Below are 23157 nucleotides of genomic sequence, written 5' to 3'. Positions count from 1 at the left end.
GCGGGTTTCTGAGTTGGTGGCCTTGGCATGCAAGTCTCTTCATCTACATGAGGATAAGGTGGTGCTGCATCCGCAGCTCTCTTCTCTTCCAAAGGTTGTTTCGACCTTCCATTTAAACAAGGGCATTGTACTTCCGTCCTTATATCCTCGGCCGTTGCATCCCGAGGAGGTCGCTTTACATTCTTTGAATGTGGTCCGGCGTCTGCTACGGTTCCCTTTTGGAGATTGGATTCTGTGCCTCTTGGTGGCTGGTCCTAGGAAGGGCCTGGCGGTGTCTTCGTCATCATTTCTCGGTGGATCAGACAGATTGTGGTTCAGGCTTTTGCCATAAGGGGGCGGGCGCCTCCCTTTCCTGTCACAGCGCTTTCTACCAGGGCAATTGGTGCTTCTGGGGCTTTCTGGCATCAAACGTCTGTTTCTCTGGGCGTAAGGCGGCTACCTGGTCGTCCGTACACGCTTTCACCAAATTTTATAAGGTCGATGTGGACACATCTTCGGATGCAGGCTTCGGCCGCAAGGTTTTGCAGGCGGCCTTCTGAGGTTGCGACTCCTCTGGGGAGTTCTTTTGGTGGTGGGTGGAGTTTATTTTCTGTGTATTCCCACCCCTCGTTTTGACACTGCTTGGGGACGTCCCTAAGGTCAAGATTAAAGTGCTGTGTCCGTCAATGAACGAAAGAGAAAATAGGATTTTTGTACTCGCCATAAAATCCTTTTCTCTGATGTTCATTGACGGACACAGCACCCACCCCTCCTATTTGTTTGTACTGCTTTTTGACGAACTGAGCTGCTGGAAGCAGAGTGAGGGGTTATAGCCAGTAGGACCGCCCCCTGGGCGGTACTGTGCTTGGTTTTTGTGTGAGACTTTTTGGGAGACTAGCCGCGTACGGGACCCAAGCACCGCCTTCAGGCTTTCTAAGGGTGTAAATTTTTTATTTCACTCCTCACTACCTATCACAGTTTCGGAGGCCATGGAATGCTCAGATGGCACAAAAGCCCCCCAAAATGGCATTTTATGGCCATCAAAACTGTGATAGGTAGTGAGGAGTGAAATCAAAAATTTACGCCCTTAGAAATCCTGAAGGTGGTGCTTGGTTTTCGGGGCCCCTTACGTGGCTAGGCTCCCAAAAAGTCCCACACATGTGGTATCCCCATACTCAGGAGAAGCAGCAGAATGTATTTTGGGGTGTAATTCCACATATGCCCATGGCATGTGTGGGCAATATATCATTTAGTGACAACTTTTTGTAAATTTTTTTTTTTCATTATTCAATCACTTGGGATAAAAAAATAAAATATTCAATGAGCTCAATATACCTCTTAGCAATTTCCTTAGGATGTCTACTTTCCAAAATGGGGTCATTTGGTGGGGTTTTGTACTGCCCTGCCATTTTAGCACCTCAAGAAATGAAATGAGGCAGTCATAAACTAAAAGCTGCGTAAATTCCAGAAAATGTACCCTAGCTTGAAGACGCTATGACTTTTGCGCAAACCAATAAATATACGCTTATTGACTTTTTTTTTTTTTTTTTTTTTTTTTTTTACCAAAGACATGTGGCTGAATACATTTTGGCCTAAAAGAGTTTATTGGATTTTTCTTATAACAAAAAGTAAAAAATATATATATTTTTTTTTTCAAAAGTTTCGGTCTTTTTCCATTTATATCACAAAAAATAAAAATCGCAGAGGCAATAAAATACCATCAAAAGAAAGCTCTATTTGTGGGGAAAAAAGGACACAAATTTTGTCTGGGAACAACATTGCATGACCGCGCAATTACCAGTTAAAGCAGAGCAATGCCAAATTGTAAAAAGTCCTCTGGTCTTTGGCCAGCCAAATGGTCTGGGGCTTAAGTGGTTAAGCTGAGAATACAAAACTATTCTAATGTAGTTTGTCTTTTTTTTTTAACACTCCCATTAAACATTCACAGTGCTGGAGGAAAATAAGTGAATCCTTTCAGGTAATAGCTGGTCGAACCTTCTTTGGCAAGGACTTAAAGCAAGTGCTCTCGGTAGCTCAAGATCAGACCTGAAAAACGTTCAGGAGGCATTTCTGACCATTCCTCATTACAAAGCTACTTCAGCTCGGACATGGTGTAGGATGTCTGCTGTGAATGACTCTCTTGAGTTCACTCCACAGCATCTCTATGGGGTTAAGGCCTGGGTTGTGACCGGGCCGCTCCAAAAGACGCATTTTTCTTTTTATGAAACCACTCTGGTGGATTTACTTTGATGCTTAGTCATTGTCCTGCTGCATCACCCAACTTCTACCAAGCTTCAGCTGGTGGACAGCCACCCGGACATTGTCCTGCAGGATATTATGGTAAATTTGGAAATGCAAGTGGAAATCGTATTGTTTCGTCCACCATACTAAACTCTTTAGATAATATTTTGATGTTGATAAGCTGTGCCTTTTTTGCGCTATACGTAGTGCTGAGAATTCCTCCCGAACAATTCAACCTTTTTCACTAGCCCACAAAACCTTTTCCCGGTAGTTTTGGTTTGCCAAGGTTCTCTCTGGCAAACTTCAGGTGCGCAGCAATGTGTATGGGGGTTTTTTTTTTTTTTTTTTCTTTTGTAGAACAGGGGCTTCCTCTCGTTTTCTGCTATGGACACCCTACCTGTTCAAATAGTTACATATGGTAGACTCGTGGATGTTTGCCAGTTCCAGTGATGTCTTCAAGCCTTTAGCTGCTACTTGTGGGTTGTTCTTTACCTCACTGAGGATTCTGTGTTGTGCCTTAGGAGTCATCTTAACTGGGTGCCCACTTCCAGGAAGAGCAGCCATAGTACTAAACTGTCTCCATTTTTATAGATAAATTGTCTGTCTACTGATGGATGCCTAAACACTTTCAGATTGCTTTGTATCACTTTCCAGCCTTACACAGATAAACTACTCTTGATTGTATGTCCTCAGAGCTAATTTTTGGGAGGTATGGTTCACATCAGTTGATGTTTCTTATGAACCGCAATCTTAAAATTTTTGAGTTTATATTGTCAATGAAAATGCAGGTACATCTCAAAAAATTTGAATATCAAAAAGTTAATTTATTTTAGTAATTCAATTCATAAATAAAACTTGTATATTGTATAGATTCAGTACACACAGAGTAATATCGTTCAAGCATTTATTTCTTTTAATTTTGAGGATTATGGTTTGGAGCTAGTGAAAAAACAAATTTCTGTATCTCAGAAAATTGGAATATTGTGAAAGTTCAATATTGTAGACTAATGGTGTCACACTCTAATCGTCTAATTTTAACTCAAAACACCTGTGGTTTCCTGAACCATTAAATGGTCGCTGTCTGGTTCAGTAGGTTACACAATCGTTGGGAAGACTGCTGACTTGACCGTTGTCCAGAAGACCATTATTGACACCCTCCACAATGAGGGTAAGTCACAAAAGGTCATTGCTAAAGAAGGCTGTTCAGAGTGCTGTATCAAAGCATATATATATTTTTTTTTTACAAGCAATGTGGTGTTTTTATTTAAAGAATAAAGACATACAGAGTGTATACATCAACAATATAAATTGTCCATTATCTACAAGAAAGTCCATATGGTTTACAAATATTACATTCCGTACATGTACAATATCATAGAGTCCAAACATAACAAATTGCATTCTATGTAGTGAAACATCAAAGGCCCAGACATCAGATTTATGCAAGGGAGAAAATAGTAATCTATAAAGATCAATCAGGTAATACATTACAAGTGGCTGCGTTTTCTAACCAAGTGTTCCAAATTTTGCCATATTTGGCAGGACATCATCTAGGAGCGTAAATTTCTTTTTTATACGGTAAAACATTGTTTACAGCCGAGATCCACTCCTGCAGTGTCGGTGGTGTGGCCTGAAGCCACTTTCTCGCTATAAGTAGTCTAGCAATGAAAAGTGTTTCCTGAAGGAATATTTTATGAGATTTATCCGAGTCTGGATCGGGAAAACCCCCAGCAGACATTGCTTGGGGCACAGTTTCAAAGGGGATCCCATCTTGTCATGAATAAATTTCACTATGTGGGTCCAATAGTCCTGTATCGCTGGGCAGGACCAGAGGGGATGGAAAAAGTTACTGGACAAACTATCACATCGAGGGCACAGTGGATTTCGGTCAGGTTTGTATTTAGCCAGTCGAAGAGGGGTTAAATATGATCTATGCATAATATAGAGTTGTGTGAGACGGTCTGACAGTTTTGTGGAGACCTTTTTGCAGGTGTCCAATGCATCATGCCATTTATCATCCTCCAGCCCCCCCCCCCCCCCCCACATCTCCAGACCAGTGCTCTTTCAGATTATATGCAAGGGTAGTTGCTGCAGGGAGAAGTAGTAAGTTGTAGAGTCCACAAATAAGTTTTATGAGAGTCTAGTCCCATTATGATATATGAGATATCTAGACGTTCTATATTGGGGGAAGTGCTACCAAACTGGGTCTGAAGGGCATGGCGGAGCTGGAGGTAACGGAAATGCATAGTTAGGGAGGTCAAACTCCACCCTAAGCTGTTGAAATTATTTGAAAGTGGTATCACAGTAGACATCTGATAGATACCTTATCCCTTGCCTGAGCCATAGGGCATGATCTGGTATCGTTAGCAATTCTTTTAGACCAGGGTTATCCCATAGGGGTGTGTGAAAGTGTATAGGTGGTAGTTGCCGTCTACGTCCCGCTATCTCCCAAATTTTATAGTGATGATATAATAGGCCCTTACAGTCACCTATCCCATATGTACCTGTAGTGCCCTTAAACAAAATCTGGAATGGATGAGTGACCTCGCGGTTATGGGGAGAGCATATCAGGGACAGGTAGCGACCCTTATGTTTATCGATGTGAAAAAAATGGGACAGCTGCGCCGCCAAGTAATAGAGATTAAAGTTGGGCAAAGCCACTCCCCCTCGGTCAGTGGGGTTTGAGTGCTTGCCAGGACAGCTTATGGTGACTCGTCCCCCATTCAAGAGTTGAGGAGAGCGTCAATGGCTTTAAAGACCTTAAGGGGTAGATAGGCCGGAGCATGCCAGAAGACATACATAAATTTGGAGAGAAGAACCATCTTGATCTTGTTTACCCAACCCATTACTCCAAGGGGCAGCTTGGCCCATGTTTGTGTTTTGGATTTTAAGTTCGCTATTAGGGGTTCTATATTTAGTCTGGTAAAGTCTTCTGGTGAACGGGTGATCACAATCCCAAGATATGTCATGGAGCTAACTCTAAGTAGTGGGGAGGAGGACTGAAGTGCTGTAGGGACGCTCACATCAATAGGAAGAATCTGGGATTTATCCCAATTTATCTTTAGGCCAGAGTATCTACCAAAGTGTTGAATAACTTCAAGAGCAAATTGTAGGGATGGGCCTGCGTCTTCTAAGTACAATAGCATGTCATCCGCATATAGGCTGATCTTTTCTATCAGATCTCCTCGTTGCAGTCCACGGACTCCTTGATGTGTCCTAAGCATAGAGGCAAGGGGTTCTACTGCAAGGGCATATTACAAATGGGACAAGGGGCATCCCTGGCGTGTGCCCCTAGAGAGAGGGAAGGGGTCGGAGACTTTACCATTGACCAAGAACTTGGCAGACGGGTGTTGATATAGGAGTTGGATCTATTTAATAAAATTTGGTCTGAATCCGAATTTTGCAAGGCATTCCCAGAGGTAATCCCACTCGACTGAATCGAACGCCTTTGCGGCGTCGAGTGAGACCACCACCCTAGATCCCAGCTGGTCGTGCTCAGCCTGCATGTTCATGTGGAGCCTGCGCAAATTATATGCCGTGTTTTTAGCTGGCATGAACCCGGTCTGATCTGGGTGAATCAACGTAAGGATCACTGCATTTAGACGCAACGCCAGGACCTTGGCCAGAATTTTAATATCTCATTGGAGGAGGGAAATTGGACGATATGATTCAGGGAGTTCTAGGTTTTTACCAGGTTTGGGTATTAACACAAAGTGGGCCTCTCCCATAGAGCAGGGTAGGGAGCCATGTTCAAATATATAGGAGAACAATTCGTGAAGCCTGGGGACGAGGGTCTCCCTGTAAGTTGTGTAGAATTCAAGAGGTAGGCCATCAGAGCCTGGCGCTTTGGAAGGGTTGAGCAGGGATATCGCCTTTGTAATTTCGTCTACAGTAATAGGGGCCTCAAGGATCTCAATTTGGGGAAGAGTGGGTAGTGTTATGTCTGCCAGAAAGGACATTATCTCTTCTGTGGAGTTATTGGTGTTTGAGGAGTATAAGGACATGAAGAAAGAGCGAAATTCATCGACCACATCATCGGGGTCAGTCAATAACTCGCTGTCAGCTGTACGGAGAGAGACCACCGTGGGGGGTTTGTGATCTAGATGGGCTAAATAAGCTGGAAGACGACCCGCCCGTTCTCCACATTCATAATGTCTCTGTTTAGAGTAGTATATTTTCTGTTCTGCCTTTTCAAAGAGAAGGTTATTTACCACCCTTGTATGGAGTTTTAGTTGGTCTGCAGTAGATGGTGAGGGACTATCAGTAAAGTGTTTCTCTGCGTCCATAAGAGCCTGCTCTGCCTGTCTGAGCACCTGGGAAGAGGTCTTTTGGTATCTAGCTATGCGATGAGACAAAACCATACAGGCATGAGATTTGAATGCGTCCCATATCACATCAAGTGGTGCAGTGTCTCTGTTAATCTGGAAAAAAAAAAATCCCATTCGGTGGCGGCCTCCCCCAATGCAGGGACAACCGTCAACCAAAACGGATTAAGTTTCCAATTGTAGGTTGTGGGGAGGGAGTATAGACGGAGAGTGATCCAGTAGGGGGCATGGTCAGAAAGAACACATGGGTTAAAGCCTACCTCCCCTAATAGAGGGAGAAGGTTACGAGATATTAGGATAAGGTCTATTCTTGACATGGAACTATGTGTGGTTGAGAAGCTGGAAAATGCCCTGTCTTGGGGATATTGATGTCTCCAGGTGTCCACCAGGGTGAGGTCAGCGAGAAGTCTACCAAATCTAGTGTGTGAGCGAGGGGGATGGTCGTGAGAGGTCATTGAAAGTCTATCCAGATTACCATGTACAACATTGTTGAAATCTCCTAACCAAATCGCAGGGACAGTAGGAAATTGGGACATAAAAGCTATACCTTCGGTGATAACATTAAATTGGAAGGGGGGAGGTATATAAATTGCAAGGATCAATACTTCTAGACCGTTCAGTTTAGCATGTAAAAATAAAAGTCTACCCTGAGGGTCAGATCTAAGTGTCAACAACACAAAATGCACCGTTTTTGCTATCAGTACCGCAACACCCCTGGAGTGTGCAGAATAGGGGGCCTGATACAACCAGCCCAACCATGGTTTTTTTTAGTGCCATTTGGAGTTGGCCTGTGAGATGAGTCTCCACTAGCACCATGAGGTCTGCCCGTTGCGCTTTAAGGTATGATGAGACCGCATTACGTTTAGTTTTAGGTCTAAGACCACGCACATTCCACGTAATTCATTTCAATTCAATCATGGTGGCAGGTAACAAATCTCAGAATACCCAACACCCGGAGCTCCTGTCTCGACGCCCTGGGCCATCCCAGAAGCAGGAGGACCTGTGACATCGCCCCCATAACATGGGGCGAGCTCACAAGGATACTGCAATACAAGCCAGTAAATCCCCGGGATTCCATTGCAATGTAAGGCATCTGTATATTTAATAAAACACCAATATCTTATATTCTTGTACACATACTATATAAATTGAACAGTAGACCAACAACAAAACCTTAAAAAAAGAAAACAAACCAATACTCTGGCATATCCGGGTAGGCAATGCACCAAACATACATCAAGTGCAGTTTGCTGGGACCGGACAGGCCAGGGAAACCATGCTTGTGCCTTATGGCAAACGTTACATCCAGAAAATAGAAAGACGGGATCCGTGGGGATTCCCGCAACTAGTGGGATGGTTATTCGCTGCAGAACGAGCAGCAGCAGTAGGAGTGAGACTCCTGGTCTGGGATCTCCAGGATAACATATACGGGGAAAGATGCAGGATGCAAATTTCCAAGTCCATGTACCAGGTGTTATAACGGGCATTGGCTTGCCACAAAATGAAGAAAAAATTTTGAAATGCGGGGCTAAAACTCATGTCCGTCCACAAAGCTTACATGTATGCCAGAGAGGGGGAAGGAGGATATGTGACATTGGAACCATACCATGAGTTTTGCAATAAAGGGGTAAGTGGCCAGAAGAGGAGCAAGATGGGGGGGGAAAGGAGGACACAGTACCTTCAATAAAAGTGAGCTCAGGGTCCCTGCAGAGTGCAGGATTACGGTACCGTCTGTCCTCCGGTATGAACCAGGCGATCAGGAGCCAGGACTCTAAGCAGGTTCCCTACCCGGTGCTGTTTTAATTTCCAACCAGGTTAGGACAGCCTCCGGTGTGTCGAAGAAATGCGCCCTATCCTCTCCAACAACACGCAATCTGGCCGGGAACAGCATAGCATATGAATAGTGGTGGCTCCTCAGCTGGCACTTGGCTTCCATGAAATGAGCTCTTTTTTCTTCTGGACCTCCGCCGAGAAGTCTGGGCACACTTTAAAAATGAGATGTAGCGCTAATAGTAATGACCAATGGAGAAAAAATACATCAATATCAGTGGCCCTTAGAGAAGGCACATAGATGAAACACATGTGACATGGTACATGATGGTGAGTAATAGGTAAAATGCAATAGTGTCCCAATGTGTGGCCATAAATCAAACAACGGAAAGTCCCAAAATACGCTGTATATAAGATATTGAGCTGGTATGGGAATCTTCTCCTCTGTATGTCATAGATTGTACGGCCGTATAATGGAAACAGATAAAATACGCTTACCAAAGGAAGTGGATTCGGATGCCAGTGACACCGAATCAAACAGGCTCTGAGATCCTTGATGGACGATGGTTGGTCCCAGAAACCCCGGATCTCAAGGGGGATCTTTCTTCTGTAATCCAGATCACGACAGCCGGTTCAGAAGACCAAGCAAGGATCACAACCCCAGGAAAGTCTCCAGAGTATGGGTGGTTCCCAAAAAGATATAAAAACGCCAATAGTGCAGATCAAATGACGAATTTTTCTTGGATATCACCATTAATCAACAAGCAGTATAAAAAGCGCGATCACGTAAAAAACGATAAAAACAAGTGTAGGGAAGAGTAAGGCTCGCCTTTTAGCCTGGTAAGGCGCAAAACAGTGTCTCTCTCCTGGAAATTCAGCATTTTAGCAATGAATGTGTGCGGTGGTGCACCTGGAGGTGGAGGTTTAGCAGCCAGCCTGTGTGCGCACTCGATCACAAAAGAGGTAGAGAACTAATTTCTTCCAAATGTGCTGACCAACAAATTCTCCAGGAAGGAGGGGGGGTCAGGGCCCTCCGAGCCCTCGGGTAGACCCACAAATCGCAGGTTGCATCACCTGAGGCGATTCTCCATGTTGTCCTGTTTAGCTAACACCATGTTCAGTTGATGTTGTAAGCGTTCAGTGTGAACCTGTAGTGGCGGTAGCTCATCCTCCACATGGCTGATGCGGGCCTCCGTCTCTGTGACCCGGTCCCTTAATTTCTGCAGATCTTGGCGGACCAAGGAGACCTCTATCTTCACCTCCTTTATCTTGCTGGTTAAAGTGCTTTTGCAGTCAGAGATAGCCTCAAAGACTCGTGCTGTGTCTTCTGCAGCTGCATCAGGAAGGTAAAAGACGAGCCGGCGCCATTTTCCTCCCCAGTCCCCTTGTCCACATGTTTGTATTTGGCCAGCTTTGTGGCCGAATCAGTAGCTTTCTTCGGTGGCGACATGGTCTCCATGGGCAGGAGAGTCAAGGTATCTGACGGAGGGTAAGTATTGCGCAGTACTTAGCCCCAGGATAAAAGAATTCGGGCAAGCGGAGCTCCCGTTCAGTGCTTCCTACGCCATGCCGATCCATGCCACGCCCCGTATCAAAGCATATTAATGAAAAGTTAATGGAAGAAAATAGTGTGGTAGAAAAGGGTGCACTATCAACCGGGATAACTGCAGCCTTGAGAGGATTGTGAAGCAAAGGTCATTCAAGAATTTGGGGGAGATTCACAAGGAATGGACTAGGCTGGTGTCTGTGCTTCAAGAGCCACCACACAGACGTATCCGGGATATGGACTACAACTGTCAGATTCCTTTTACCTGGTCTAAGGAGAAAAAGGACTGGACTGTCGCTCAGTGGTCCAAAGTCCTCTTTTTGGATGCAGGTAAATTTTTCATTTCATTAGGAAATCAAGGTCCCAGAGTCTGGCGGAAGAGTGGAGAGGCACAGAATCCAAGTTACATGAGGTCCAGTGTGAAGTTTCCAGTCAGTGATGATTTGGGGAGCCATGTCATCTGCAGCTGCTGGTGTTGGTCCTCTGTGTTTTAATCAAGTTCAAAGTCTGCACAGCTCTCTACCAGGTAATGCTAGAGCACGTCATGCTTCCCCCTGCTGACTGGCTTTATGGAGATGCTGATTTCATTTTCCAGAAGGACTTGGCACCTGCCCACACTGCTAAAATTACTAATAGCTGGATTAATGATCATGGTATTCCTGTGCTTGATTGTCCAGCAAACTCGTCTGACCTATACCCCATAGAGAATCTGTGTATGCTACCTCTACCTCCTATCTCTCAAAAGCTTTTCTTTTAGGCAGGTGTGAAAAAGTTCTGTACAGCAAGAATGCTAATAGAAATAAGTGTGAATAGTTTATTAAGAAAATGGAAAGTAAATGAAGAGAAATCTAAATAAATCAATATTTGGTGTGACCACCCTTTGCCTTCAAAACCGCATGAATTCTTCTCGGTACACTTGCACAGTTTCTGATGAAACTCAGCTGTCCTAAAATATTTTGGAGAACTAACGACAGATCTTCTGTGGATGTAGGCTACCTCAGATCCTTCTGTCTGTTTGATCCAGACCAAATCTTCAACTCCATTTTCAGCCCCAAACTTGCAAGGAACCTTCACCATGTGTCACTGTTCCCTGCAGACATATTTTTTGCACCGCGCTCCAGCCCTTAGGTGAACAAGCTGCCTCCTGCTACAGCTAAATATTTCAAATTTTGACTCGCCAGAGCACCTGCTGCCATGTTTCTGCATCCCAGTTCCTATGTTTTTGCACATAGTTGAGTCACTTAGCCTTGTTTCCACATTGAATGTATGGCTTTTTGGCATAAAGTATGTTATCTGCTATTGTGATTTGAACGGGGGGGGGGGGGAGAGATGCTTGTGTGTCATTTAAAGATTGATTTTATACATGGTTACATTAGTCCAACTTGGACTAATGTAACCATGCATTTACCATACCTGACATATCCCCCCTGGAAGCTGGAAATCTTAGGTAGACACCTGTACTCTAGTGTGATCTCCACTTGCTTCTGGCTGCGGTCAGTCACTTGACGCCGGTGCCATTCAGAGAATGTGTTGCATGGTCTGAGTGCATGCAGAGCGTTCTCTGGACAAGGTGAGGTGGCGAGTTATAGCTTTCTTTGAAGCTGGGTCCCAGCGGCTGACCTCCTGTGTTTAGAATGCAGCTGCTTTGCACATGACCCAGAAGCAAGTGGGAATCACTGGAGTGGAGTTGTGATTTCCTGCTTCTAGGGGGAATTGCCACGTATGGTATATACATAGTATAAGCAGAACTGTAAAGGAAAAATAAAACCCACTTGTGCCAGATGGCAGCAAATGTTGAAGCTGCATGGGTTTTATGCATTTACAGTGGATATAAAGTCAACACACCCCTGTTAAAATGTCAGGTTTCTGTGATGTAAAAAATTAGGCAAAGATCAATTCAGAAGTTTTTCCACCTTTTTTAATGTGACCTATAAACTGTACAACTCGGTTGAACAACAAACTGAAATATTTTAGGTGGAGGGTAAAAATAAACTAAAATTAATATGGTTCCATAAGTGTGCACACCCTTAACCACTTCAATACAGGGCATTTTCACCCCCTTCCTGCCCAGACCAATTTACAGCTTTCAGCGCTGTTACACTTTGACAATTGCGCGGTCATGCAAATATGAAATTTTTGATATTTTTTTACCCACAAATAGAGCTTTCTTTTGGTGGTATTTGATCACCTCTGCGGTTTTTATTTTTTGCGCTATAAACAAAAAAAGCGACCATTTTGAAAGAAGCACTATTTTTTACTTTTTGCTATAAATATATCCAATTAAAAAAAAAAAAAAAAAAAATTTCCTCAGTTTAGGCTGATATGTATTCTTCTACATATATTTGGTAAAAAAACCTCAATAAGCTTATATTGATTGGTTTGCGCAAAAGTTATAGCATCTAAAAAATGGGGGATAAATTTATGGCATTTTTATTGTGTGTGTGTGTGTGTGTGTGTGTGTGTGTGTTTTTTTTTTTTAATTGTGAATGCAATATTGCGGCGGACACTTTTGACACTATTTTGGGACCATTCACATTTATACAGCGATCAGAGCTATAAAAATGCACTGATTACTGTGTAAATGTGACTGGCAGGGAAGGGGTTAACACTAGGGGGCGAGGACGGGGTTAAATGTGTATCCTAGGGAGTGATTCTAACTGTAGGGGAAGGGGACTCCAAGGGGAGGAGACCGATCAGTGTTCTTGTGTACTGGGAGCACACCATCGATCTCCTCTCCTCTGACAGGACGTGCATCTGTGTGTTTAAACACACGGATCCACAGTCCTGCTGTGTTCACAGGCAATCGCGGGTGCCCGGTGGACATCGCGGCCGCCGGGCACACACATCCGGTACCTAGTGACGTGGCGGGCACGTGCCCCCGCTGGCACGCGCTCGCCCCCTAGAGGCTCAGAAAGTAAAAGACGTCATATGACGGCGGGACAAAGGGTTCCTGTCGCTGTCATCACTATGCACAGTAGGGAAGTGGTTAAACTCATACTTGTTGAAGCACCTTTTGATTTTATTGCAGCACTGTCTTTTTGGGTAGGAGTCTATCAGCATGGCACATCTTGACTTGCCGATATGTGCCCACTCTTCTTTGCAAAAACACTCCAAATCTGTCAGATTGCGAGGGCATCTCCTGTGCACAGCCCTCTTCAGATAACCCTACAGATTATCAATCCGATTCAGGTCTGGACGCTGGCTGGGCCATTCCAAAACTTTAATCTACTTCTGGTGAAACCATTGCTATGTTTTTTTGGATGTATGCTTTGGGTCGTCATGCTGAAAGATGAAGTTCCTCTTCATGTTCAGCTTTCTAGCAGAAGCCTGAAGTTTTTTTGTCAATATTGACTGGTATTAGGAACTGTTCATAATTCCCTCTACCTTGACTAAGACCTCTGTTCCAGCTGAAGAAAAACGGCCCAAAAGCATGATGCTGCCACCACCATACTTCACTGTGGCTATGGTGTTCTTTTGGTTATGTGCAGTGTTGTTTTTGCACCAAACGTATCTTTGGAATTGTGGCCAAAAGTTCAACATTGGTTTCATCGGATCATAACACATTTTCCCACATGATTTTGGTAGACTTCAGATGTGTTTTTGAAAAATGTAGCCGGCCTTGGATGTTTCTCTTTGTAAGAAAAGGCACCTGTCTTGCCACTCTACCCCATAGCCCAGACATATGAAGAATATGGAAGCTTGTTACACAGCCAATACTTTCAGTACAGCTTGTCTTTTCATCAATTTTGGACGGACGTCGAGTTCTTGGTAATGTCACTATTGTGCCATATTTTCTCCACTTGCTTGATGACTGTGTTCCATGGTATATCTAATACCTTGGAAATTCTTTTAACACACTTCTCCTGATACCATTTTAACAATGAGATCCCTCTGATGCTTTGAAAGCTCTCTGCGGACCATGGCTTTTGCTGTAGGATGCAACCTAAGAAAACTTTTATTTGGGATTAATCAAAGGCACTTCAAAGCGGGATTCCGGCCAGCGAATTTTTTTTTTTTTTTTTTAAAGTCAGCAGCTACAAACACTGTAGCTGCTGACTTTAAGTACACTTACTTGTCCTGGGCGCCCGCGATGTCGGCCGACCCGTCCCTCGGCTCTCGGGTCCCGGCACTAAGGGAAACAGGCAGTGGAGCCTGGCAGCTTCACTGCCACTTTCCTACTGCGCACGCGTGAGCCTCTGTGGATGGCCCCATGGTTTTCTTGAAAACAAACAAACACACACACACACAAACACACACACACACAAACACACAAACACACAAACACACAAACACACAAACACACACACACAAACACACACACACACACACAAAAACACACACACACACACTTCCCAGAAGGCAACGGGGCCGCTCACCGAGGAACAGGACATGCCGCGGAATAGGAAGAGGCAGATTAGGAAGACTGGCTAGCAACAAGGGTTCAGGTAAGTTTAAATTTTTTTTTTTTTTTTTAAGGATTTTTGGTGCAATTTTTTTTTTTTTTTTTTTCAGGGTGGCCCTCCACTTTAAATGATGGAAGGTGTGTACTGACTTCTATTTAACATGAGTTTGAATGTGATTGCTTAATTCTGAACACAGCTACATCCACAGTTATGAGTGGAGGTAAATTGGGTATCTGGCGCTCCAGGAGGCAATGCTCTTAGTTTGTAATGTACATTTGATTAGTCAATCTTTAGGTAAAAACAAAGTTGAACTACAGGGGGCAGGCAGCCATCCTCAGTGTGCCCAGCAACTCTGCAAAACATATAAAAGAAACAAGGGGCAAGGTGACTCTAAGTGTAGTATTAACCACTTCAGCCCCGGAAGGTTTTACCCCCTTCCTGACCAGAGCACTTTTTACAATTCGGAACTGCGTCGCTTTAACTGCTAATTGCGCGGTCATGCAATGCTATACCCAAACGAAATTTGCGTCCTTTTCTTCCCACAAATAGAGCTTTCTTTTGATAGTATTTGATCACCTCTGCCGTTTTTATTTTTTGCGCTATACACGGAAAAAGACCGAAAATTTTGAAAAAAAATGATATTTTCTACTTTTTGTTCTAAAAAAAATCCAATAAACTAAATTTTAGTCATACATTTAGGCCAAAATGTATTCGGCCACATGTCTTTGGTAAAAAAAATGTCAATAAGTGTATATTTATTGGTTTGCGCAAAAGTTATAGCGTCTACAAACTAGGGTACATTTTCTGGAATTTACACAGCCTTTAATTTATGACTGCCTATGTCGTTTCTTGAGGTGCTAAAATGGCAGGGCAGTACAAAACCCCCACAAATGACCCCATTTTGGAAAGTAGACACCCCAAGGAATTTGCTGAGAGGCATGATGAGCCCATTGAATATTCATTTTTTTTGTCCCAAGTGATTGAATAATGACAAAAAAAAAAAAAAAATTACAAAAAGTTGTCACTAAATGATATATTGCTCACACAGGCCATGGGCATATGTGGAATTGCACCCCAAAATACATTTAGCTGCTTCTCCTGAGTATGGGGATACCACATGTGTGGGACTTTTTGGGAGCCTAGCCGCGTACGGGACCCCGAAAACCAATCACTGCCTTCAGGATTTCTAAGGGCGTACATTTTTGATTTTACTCCTCACTGCCTATCACAGTTTCGGAGGCCATGGAATGCCCAGGTGGCACAAACCCCCCCCAAATGACCCCATTTTGGAAAGTAGACACCCCAAGCTATTTGCTGAGAGGCATGGTGAGTATTTTGCAGCTCTCATTTGTTTTTGAAAATAAAGAAAGACGAGAAAAAAAAATTTTTTTTTTCTTTTTTCAATTTTCAAAACTTTGTGACAAAAAGTGAGGTCTGCAAAATACTCACTATACCTCTCATCAAATAGCTTGGGGTGTCTACTTTCCAAAATGGGGTCATTTGGGGTTTTTTTTTTGCCACCTGGGCATTCCATGGCCTCCGAAACTGTGATAGGCAGTGAAGAGTGAAATCAAAAATTTACGGCCTTAGAAAGCCTGAAGGCGGTGCTTGGTTTTCGGGGTCCCGTACGCGGCTAGGCTCCCAAAAAGTCTCACACATGTGGTATCCCCATACTCAGGAGAAGCAGCAGAATGTATTTTGGGGTGTAATTTCACATATTCCCATGGCATGTTTGAGCAATATATCATTTAGTGACAACTTTGCGCAAAAAAAAATAAAAAAAATAAAAAATTGTCTCTTTCCCGCAACTTGTGTCACAATATAAAATATTCCATGGACTCGACATGCCTCTCAGCAAATAGCTTGGGGTGTCTACTTTCCAAAATGGGGTCATTTGGGGGGGTTTTGAACTGTCCTGGCATTTTATGCACAACATCTAGAAGCTTATGTCACACATCACCCACTCTTCTAACCACTTGAAGACAAAGCCCTTTCTGACACTTATTGTTTACATAAAAAAATATTTTTTTTTTGCAAGAAAATTACTTTGAACCCCCAAACATTATATATTTTTTTTAAAGCAAATGCCCTACAGATTAAAATGGTGGGTGTTTCATTTTTTTTTTTCACACAGTATTTGCGCAGCGATTTTTCAAACGCATTTTTTTGGGGAAAAAACACACTTTTTTACATTTTAATGCACTAAAACACACTATATTGCCCAAATGTTTGATGAAATAAAAAAGATGATCTTAGGCCGAGTACATGGATACCAAACATGACATGCTTTAAAATTGCGCACAAACGTGCAGTGGCGACAAACTAAATACATTTTTAAAAGCCTTTAAAAGCCTTTACAGGTTACCACTTTAGATTTACAGAGGAGGTCTACTGCTAAACTTACTGCCCTCGATCTGACCTTCGCAGCGATACCTCACATGCATGGTGCAATTGCTGTTTACATTTGACGCCAGACCGACGCTTGCGTTCGCCTTAGCGCGAGAGCAGGGGGGACAGGGGTGCTTTTTTTTTTTTTCTTTATTATTATTATTTTTTTATCTTATTTTTAAACTGTTCCTTTCATTTTTTTTTTTTTTTAATCATTTTTATTGTTATCTCAGGGAATGTAAATATCCCCTATCATAGCAATAGGTAGTGACAGGTACTCTTTTTTGCAAAAATTGGGGTCTATTAGACCCTAAATTTCTCCTCTGCCCTCAAAGCATCTGACCACACCAAGATCGGTGTGATAAAATGCTTTCCCAATTTCCCAATGGCGCTGTTTACATCCGGCAAAATCTAAGTCATAAAATGCTCGTAGCTTCCGGTTTCTTAGGCCATAGAGATGTTTGGAGCCACTCTGGTCTCTGATCAGCTCTATGGTCAGCTGGCTGAATCACCGGCTGCATTTTCAGGTTCCCTGTTGAGACAGGAGAGCCAGAGAAAAACACGGAAGACGTTGGGGGGGGAGGGGCATTCCCTCCCACTGCTTGTAAAAGCAGTCTAGAGGCTAATTAGCCGCTAGGATTGCTTTTACATGAAAGCCGACCGCTGGCTGAAAAGAATGATACCAAGATGATACCTAAACCTGCAGGCATCATTCTGGTATAACCACTCAAAGTCGTGAATGGCGTACCTGAAGACAAAAAAATGGTTAACAATAAAGCACAGTAAACGGTAAGGTATAAAAAATTGCATACCTGAAAAGTAAACATGATAAAACATAATAACAATAAAACATTGCAGAATAGAATACAGTAAAAAAGAGCAGAACAATAGAGAGAGAATAGAGAGAGAGAGAACAATAAAACGACAACTTTTTTTTTTTATTTTATATTTTTGTATGTTTTTTTTTTTTTGTTTTTTTTTACACTTTTTTTTGTAACTAACTTTTATAACTGTAACCGGTTCCAGGTTCGGGTCTCTCAAAATGCGATGGCATCTTGGGAGACCCTGTGAAAGTGTGCCTAGTCTGTGCAATGCTGTACCCTACGCTAATACTCAACTAGTGCATGGTAGCGTTCAAAACATTCACCAATGCAAAGACCAGGATTGTCAGGACAGGAGGGACAATAATAGCGGGTGTCACGTCTATATCTGCGCTTGCTGCAGACACGACATCTTTTTTGGGGGGGTTCGTTGGGTAGGGGTACTCGGGAGGACATAAAGAAAATGCCTCTCATGCAGCCGACTGCATTTGGTTGGGGATGTGAATGGGGGAAGTACGGGTGCTGCAGAAGTGGTGGGTTCCCAATTAGGATTGGCGAATGCAGCAGGAAGGGCATTATGGGCACGACGGGCCTGTGTTTGTCTTTTTGGTGGCAGCGGGACACTACTTGTGCTTGCCACCTCACCAGCTTGAACTGCACTTATGGGACTCGCCACGTCACCAAGTGTTACTGCAGTGCTGGTTTGACTACGACCGGGGTGTACTAGGCCGCTGGTGCTTGGCACTTCACCAAAACGCTACCAAAAAAACTGTTGGCGATCGCAAGGATCAGGCCTGACTCTGTGAACGCTGCAGTTATGCGTTTAGTGTTTTGTAAGTGTCAGTGATCGATCGATACTGCACTTGGGTGGGCTGGGCTGGGCCTGGCGGAGGGGCAAAACGCAGGTGCTAGCAGGTATCTGGGCTGATTCCACTAACACTGCGTTTGTGGGAACCCTAAACTGCTGGGGACGCTAGTATAGATCTGATCGGATCAGATATTGATCCGATTAGATACTATACCACTAAGGGAGGTGTATGGTACGTGCGTGGGTGTTAGCGGTACTGGCGCTAACCTGACGCTGCCTGGGGCTGGTGCTTGCCAGTTCACCAAAACGCTACCAAAAAAACTGTTAGCGATCGCAGGGATCAGGCCTGACTATGCGAACGCTGCAGTTATGCGTTTAGTGTTTTGTAAGTGACAGTGTTTGATTGATACTGCACTTGGGTGGGCCGGGCGGAGGGGCAAAACGCAGATGCTAGCAGGTATCTGGGCTGATCCCGCTAACACTGCGTTTTCGGGAACCCTAAACTGCTGGGGACGCTAGTATAGATCTGATTGGATCGGATATTGATCCGTACAGATACTATACCACTAAGGGAGGCGTATGCTGCGTGCGTGGGTGTTAGCGGTACTGGCGCTAATCTGACGCTGCCTGGGGCGACGCATATCACCGCCGGGCGATCAGGGGGCTAAACCTTTATTCGGTAATAAACGGCGGGTGCCCTGACACTATAAAAAATAAACGAACTAACCAGCGTCACCCGTAACAGTTATACGGTGATCAGTGGTGAAAGGGTTAACTAGGGGGCAATCAAGGGGTTAAAACATTTATTAGATAGTATATGGGGGTCCCTGTCGCTATAAAACGCTGACGGCGAACCTAAATATTTACGTCCCTAACTAGCGTCACCAGCGACACTAATACAGCGATCAGAAAAATGATCGCTTAGCGACACTGGTGACAGGGGGTGATCAAGGGGTTAAAACTTTATTAGGGGGGGTTAGGGGGGTATCCTAGACCTAAAGGGGGGTAATACTCACTGCCCTAACACTGTAACTGTCACAAACTGACACTATGCAGTAATCAGAAAAAAAAAAAAAAAAAATACTGGGGGCGGGGATCGGGGGGCGGGGGGCGATCGGGGGGGGGATCGGGGGTGTAAAGTATGCCTGGCATGTTCTACTGTGTGTGTTTGTGTTGTGTGCACTTACATGTCTTCTCTCCTCGGCGCTGGACGGAAACTGCCAGACCGAGGAGAGATGACATCACATCCTCTGCCTGTGTGAAACTACACACAGGCAGAGGAGGATTCCCATTGGCTGGGAGCGATCGCGAGGGGGGGGCCACGATCGGATGGTCTCCCCCTCGCCTCCCGACGCTCCCAGTCAGATGCCGACCGCCGCTGGCACCGGGGGGGGGTCCGATCGGACCCCCCGCCCGCGGGAGGCAGATCACGTACAGGTACGTGATTCTGCCTGCCCGTGCCATTCTGCCGACGTATATATACGTTAGGCGGTCGGCAAGTGGTTAAAACAGTAACATTTATTGCACAAGATTAAAAACACTTACAAGATATAAGTGGGAGTCATGCTTGTCCCACAGGCTCCTCACACGATCCGGGTAGCTGGGAAAGGTTCTGGTAGCACAACATCACACCAGAACCTTTCCCAGCTACCCGGATTGTGCAAGGAGCCTGTGGGACTCAGTAGAACTGCCAGGACTACATACTTATGACGAGCATAACTCCCACTTATATCTTGTAAGTGTTTTTAATATTGTTCAATAAATGATACTGTTTTAATACTACACTTAGAGCCCCCCCCCCCCGTTCCCCAGTTATAAGAGGGTGTGCACACTTATGGAACCACATTTTTATTTTTTTTTGTTTTACTCATCCCACTCAAATTTCAGTTTGTTTTTCAATTGAGTTGTACAGTTTATAAGTCACAGTTAAGGTGGAAAAAGTTCTGAAATTATTATTTCTTGTCATGTTTTTTCTTTACAGAAACCTGGCATTTTAACAGGGGTGTGTAGACTTTTTATATCCACTGTATGTGTATATATATTTTTTCCCTTTTTTTAATTTTTTTTTCTGTGGACAGTTTCTTATGTAAATAAACTGTGATAAACCTTTTGATGAGTAATTTCTGTCAGTTGCAACAGAATATCTAAAATTGTTAAATCCTTTTTTTGTAGACCACAGAAAATCCTAACAAGATGCCTTTTCCATATAAAGTGTTAAAAGCTCTTGACCCAGAAATCTACAGGAATGTAGAATTTGATGTCTGGCTAGATAGCCGAAAAGGTAAAGCATGTGGCTAACTCGTTGGTAAATTTGTGATCAATTATCCTTTTTTCTTTAATATGCCAGTGGCATTTTCTGAAAGCAGTGTGCATGTGTGCAAGATCATAAGTTGGGCCCGACTGCTTGAGAAAAAAGTGTGGCACATGCTGTGGAAAAAAGTGAGCGTATTTTTCATTATGCTGAATATTGGGCATGGTTTTAAACGGACGTGGTCTGAGACAACTTGTATAGAATGAAACTGTGTTGAATAGGGCATGTACAACATGGTGTTCATGGAGGTGCATTTGAGGGGCCATGGCCCCACATTAGACATTAGGGCAAGAAAAACAGCAGGGTGCAATCTGAGTGTAGTATATTACCAGATTTATTGTGGTGAAAAGACAAATGGCAACTCACATTGGCACAGTTACATTCAGGCTCCTGACATAATAAGGGCTCCCAATTGACAGCCTTACAACAGGGAGCCTAAGACAAGGATAGAAACACTGGGTGGATGGATACACCTGAAGGACTAAGATCACACCAGGGAGCACCAAAATAAGTGCTGCATTAAATGTACTGAGAAACACTAGTAAATTGGCAACTCACATGGGAAGAAGAAATCGCAGTTTTTGTATGTAATCCGTAAGCGGTTGGCTCATGCATCTGGGATGGGGAGCCTTTTCCTACAACTTGCAGCCTGGAAAGTGTGGATGTCCGCTCTCAGATGCACGAGCTGACCTCTGTATTTACTAGTGTATTTACTAAAAGTGGAGAGTGTAAAAAGTGGTGCAGATGTACATGGTAGCCAATGAGCTTCCAGCTTCAGCTTGTTCACTTAAGCTTTGACCAAAAAAAAAAAAAACTGGAAGCTGATTGGTTTCTATGCAGAGCTACACCAAAACTTGCACACTCCAGTTTTAGTAAATCAACCCCTATGTGATGAGCCTGATTTTAACAGTCACAATGTGAGTGGCCATTTGTCTTTTCAGAACAATAAATCTGGTAATATACTACTCAGATTGCATCCTACTGTTTGCTTAGAGATACTTCAGTCTCTTCAGAGGTGCTGCATCTGGCACATTGAGATCAGCAGAAAGTTAAAATAAAAGTGTAAAAAAAAAAATATATATATTTACACACACAAATGGCAAGGATTGCTGCACAAGAAAGTTTATTTCCGAAGAGAAGATATCAAACAGGCACCAGATGCAGCTGGCTGCAAAAATATGGAATGCTTCACGAATTTGCGTGATATAGATAGATATATATATATTCACATTTCAGACTAACTTTATTGATTTATTTATTTTTTTGATCCACAGAGCTCCAGAAAACTGAATATATGGTTTTTGCAGGAAGACAATACTGTTTGGGTGACAAATGTCAGGTGGGTGAATTGCAGATTGTTATGGTACCATTTGATGTAGCTGTATTTTATACAAAATATAGCCTTCACCAAACAGATATATAGCCCACAAATGAAACCATCAACTCTGTTGCATTTGTACTTCTCTAGGCAATGTTTTCTTTAGTATCCTTTTGTAATTCACATGCACAGGATCTGGCTCATTGACCTGAATGTTGTAGACCTCTCGGCATTAATTTCAATAGGCTAGGAGCTGCATGTGAACAGTACAATAGAGATGCCTGCCTCTGTACAGCCAAGATCAGTGAAAAGGGTGAACACTGCATCTGAGATTGTATTTTTGGCTATACCCAGTTCAGGCTGGGGAACCTTTGCTGCATTTTATATTAAATGTACTGTTACACTTTAAATATTTAGTGATTCTAATTGTATAGGTACGCTTAGAGCCTGGTGGACGATATTATAATGCCCATATCCAAGAAGTTGGACATGACAGCAACTCTGTAACTGTGTTTATTGAAGAGCTTGCAGAGAAGTAAGTAGTTGTATTCTGTATTCTATCTTGTGTAAGTTTACTGTGCAGATACTACATCTTTTCTTGATCTATATTCTTACGGATTACCTAGAGCTTGCCTTTACAACCATACATTTTGAAGAGCACCTTTACTGAGAGAAATATGGAGGCTAAGGTCTCCTCCTAAAAATTCTAGATGCCTGACTGTATCTGGTTTCATTCATTTGAGTTAGCTTCTAAGAGACATGCAGAGTAGAAGTCAGAATTCCTGACCTGCATACTTGGTATAGGTTAGCGCCTCAAAGTACTGAAATCATTGCATCCACATTACAACCAGGTCATCCGCATTTTCAGGAAATATCTGTTATGGCAGCCTCCATGTTCCCTTGAAGGAACGAAAAGGATGCAATGGCAGCCTGCAAATTTGTATTTCTTTCCGTCCAATCCTTTGAAAGTTTTTTGCTTAGTGCTATAGTTTTACACTCTTTTAAAGCAAAGGGTTAATCTTTTTTTTGTTTTTTTAGGGGAGGAGAAACTGTTCAACCTGATCCTCCACCCAATCCTCCACTGCCCCGGCAGGTGACACTAAGACCCCTCCCATGAGTTGACTGTACCTTGGCACCTTTCACGTACAATGCAGGACTATGGACCCTGCGGTGGTCTTGATAACGTCACAGCCCAACTGCAAGGGACTGTGTGCCAGATCACGTATATATTCATGATCCTCACTTCC

The 23157-nt window shown here is 43.4% G+C and overlaps 1 protein-coding gene across 1 annotated transcript in view; it reads left to right on the top strand.

Moving 5' to 3' along the window:
* The window catches only part of LOC141108105 (UDP-N-acetylglucosamine transferase subunit ALG13-like), a 443195-nt gene that overhangs the window by 161932 nt on the left and 258106 nt on the right, over positions 1-23157 (top strand). Inside the window, exons 9-11 of the mRNA XM_073599348.1 lie at positions 20454-20562; positions 21867-21931; positions 22345-22445. Of these exons, the coding sequence (XP_073455449.1) occupies positions 20454-20562; positions 21867-21931; positions 22345-22445 (275 nt within the window). The remainder of the gene's footprint in view (positions 1-20453; positions 20563-21866; positions 21932-22344; positions 22446-23157) is intronic.

This window comes from Aquarana catesbeiana, linkage group LG09, assembly GCF_042186555.1.
Source record: "Aquarana catesbeiana isolate 2022-GZ linkage group LG09, ASM4218655v1, whole genome shotgun sequence".
Lineage (NCBI taxonomy): Eukaryota > Metazoa > Chordata > Amphibia > Anura > Ranidae > Aquarana > Aquarana catesbeiana.
Note: the sequence above shows the minus strand (reverse complement) of the source record. Positions and strands in the feature narration are given on the sequence as shown.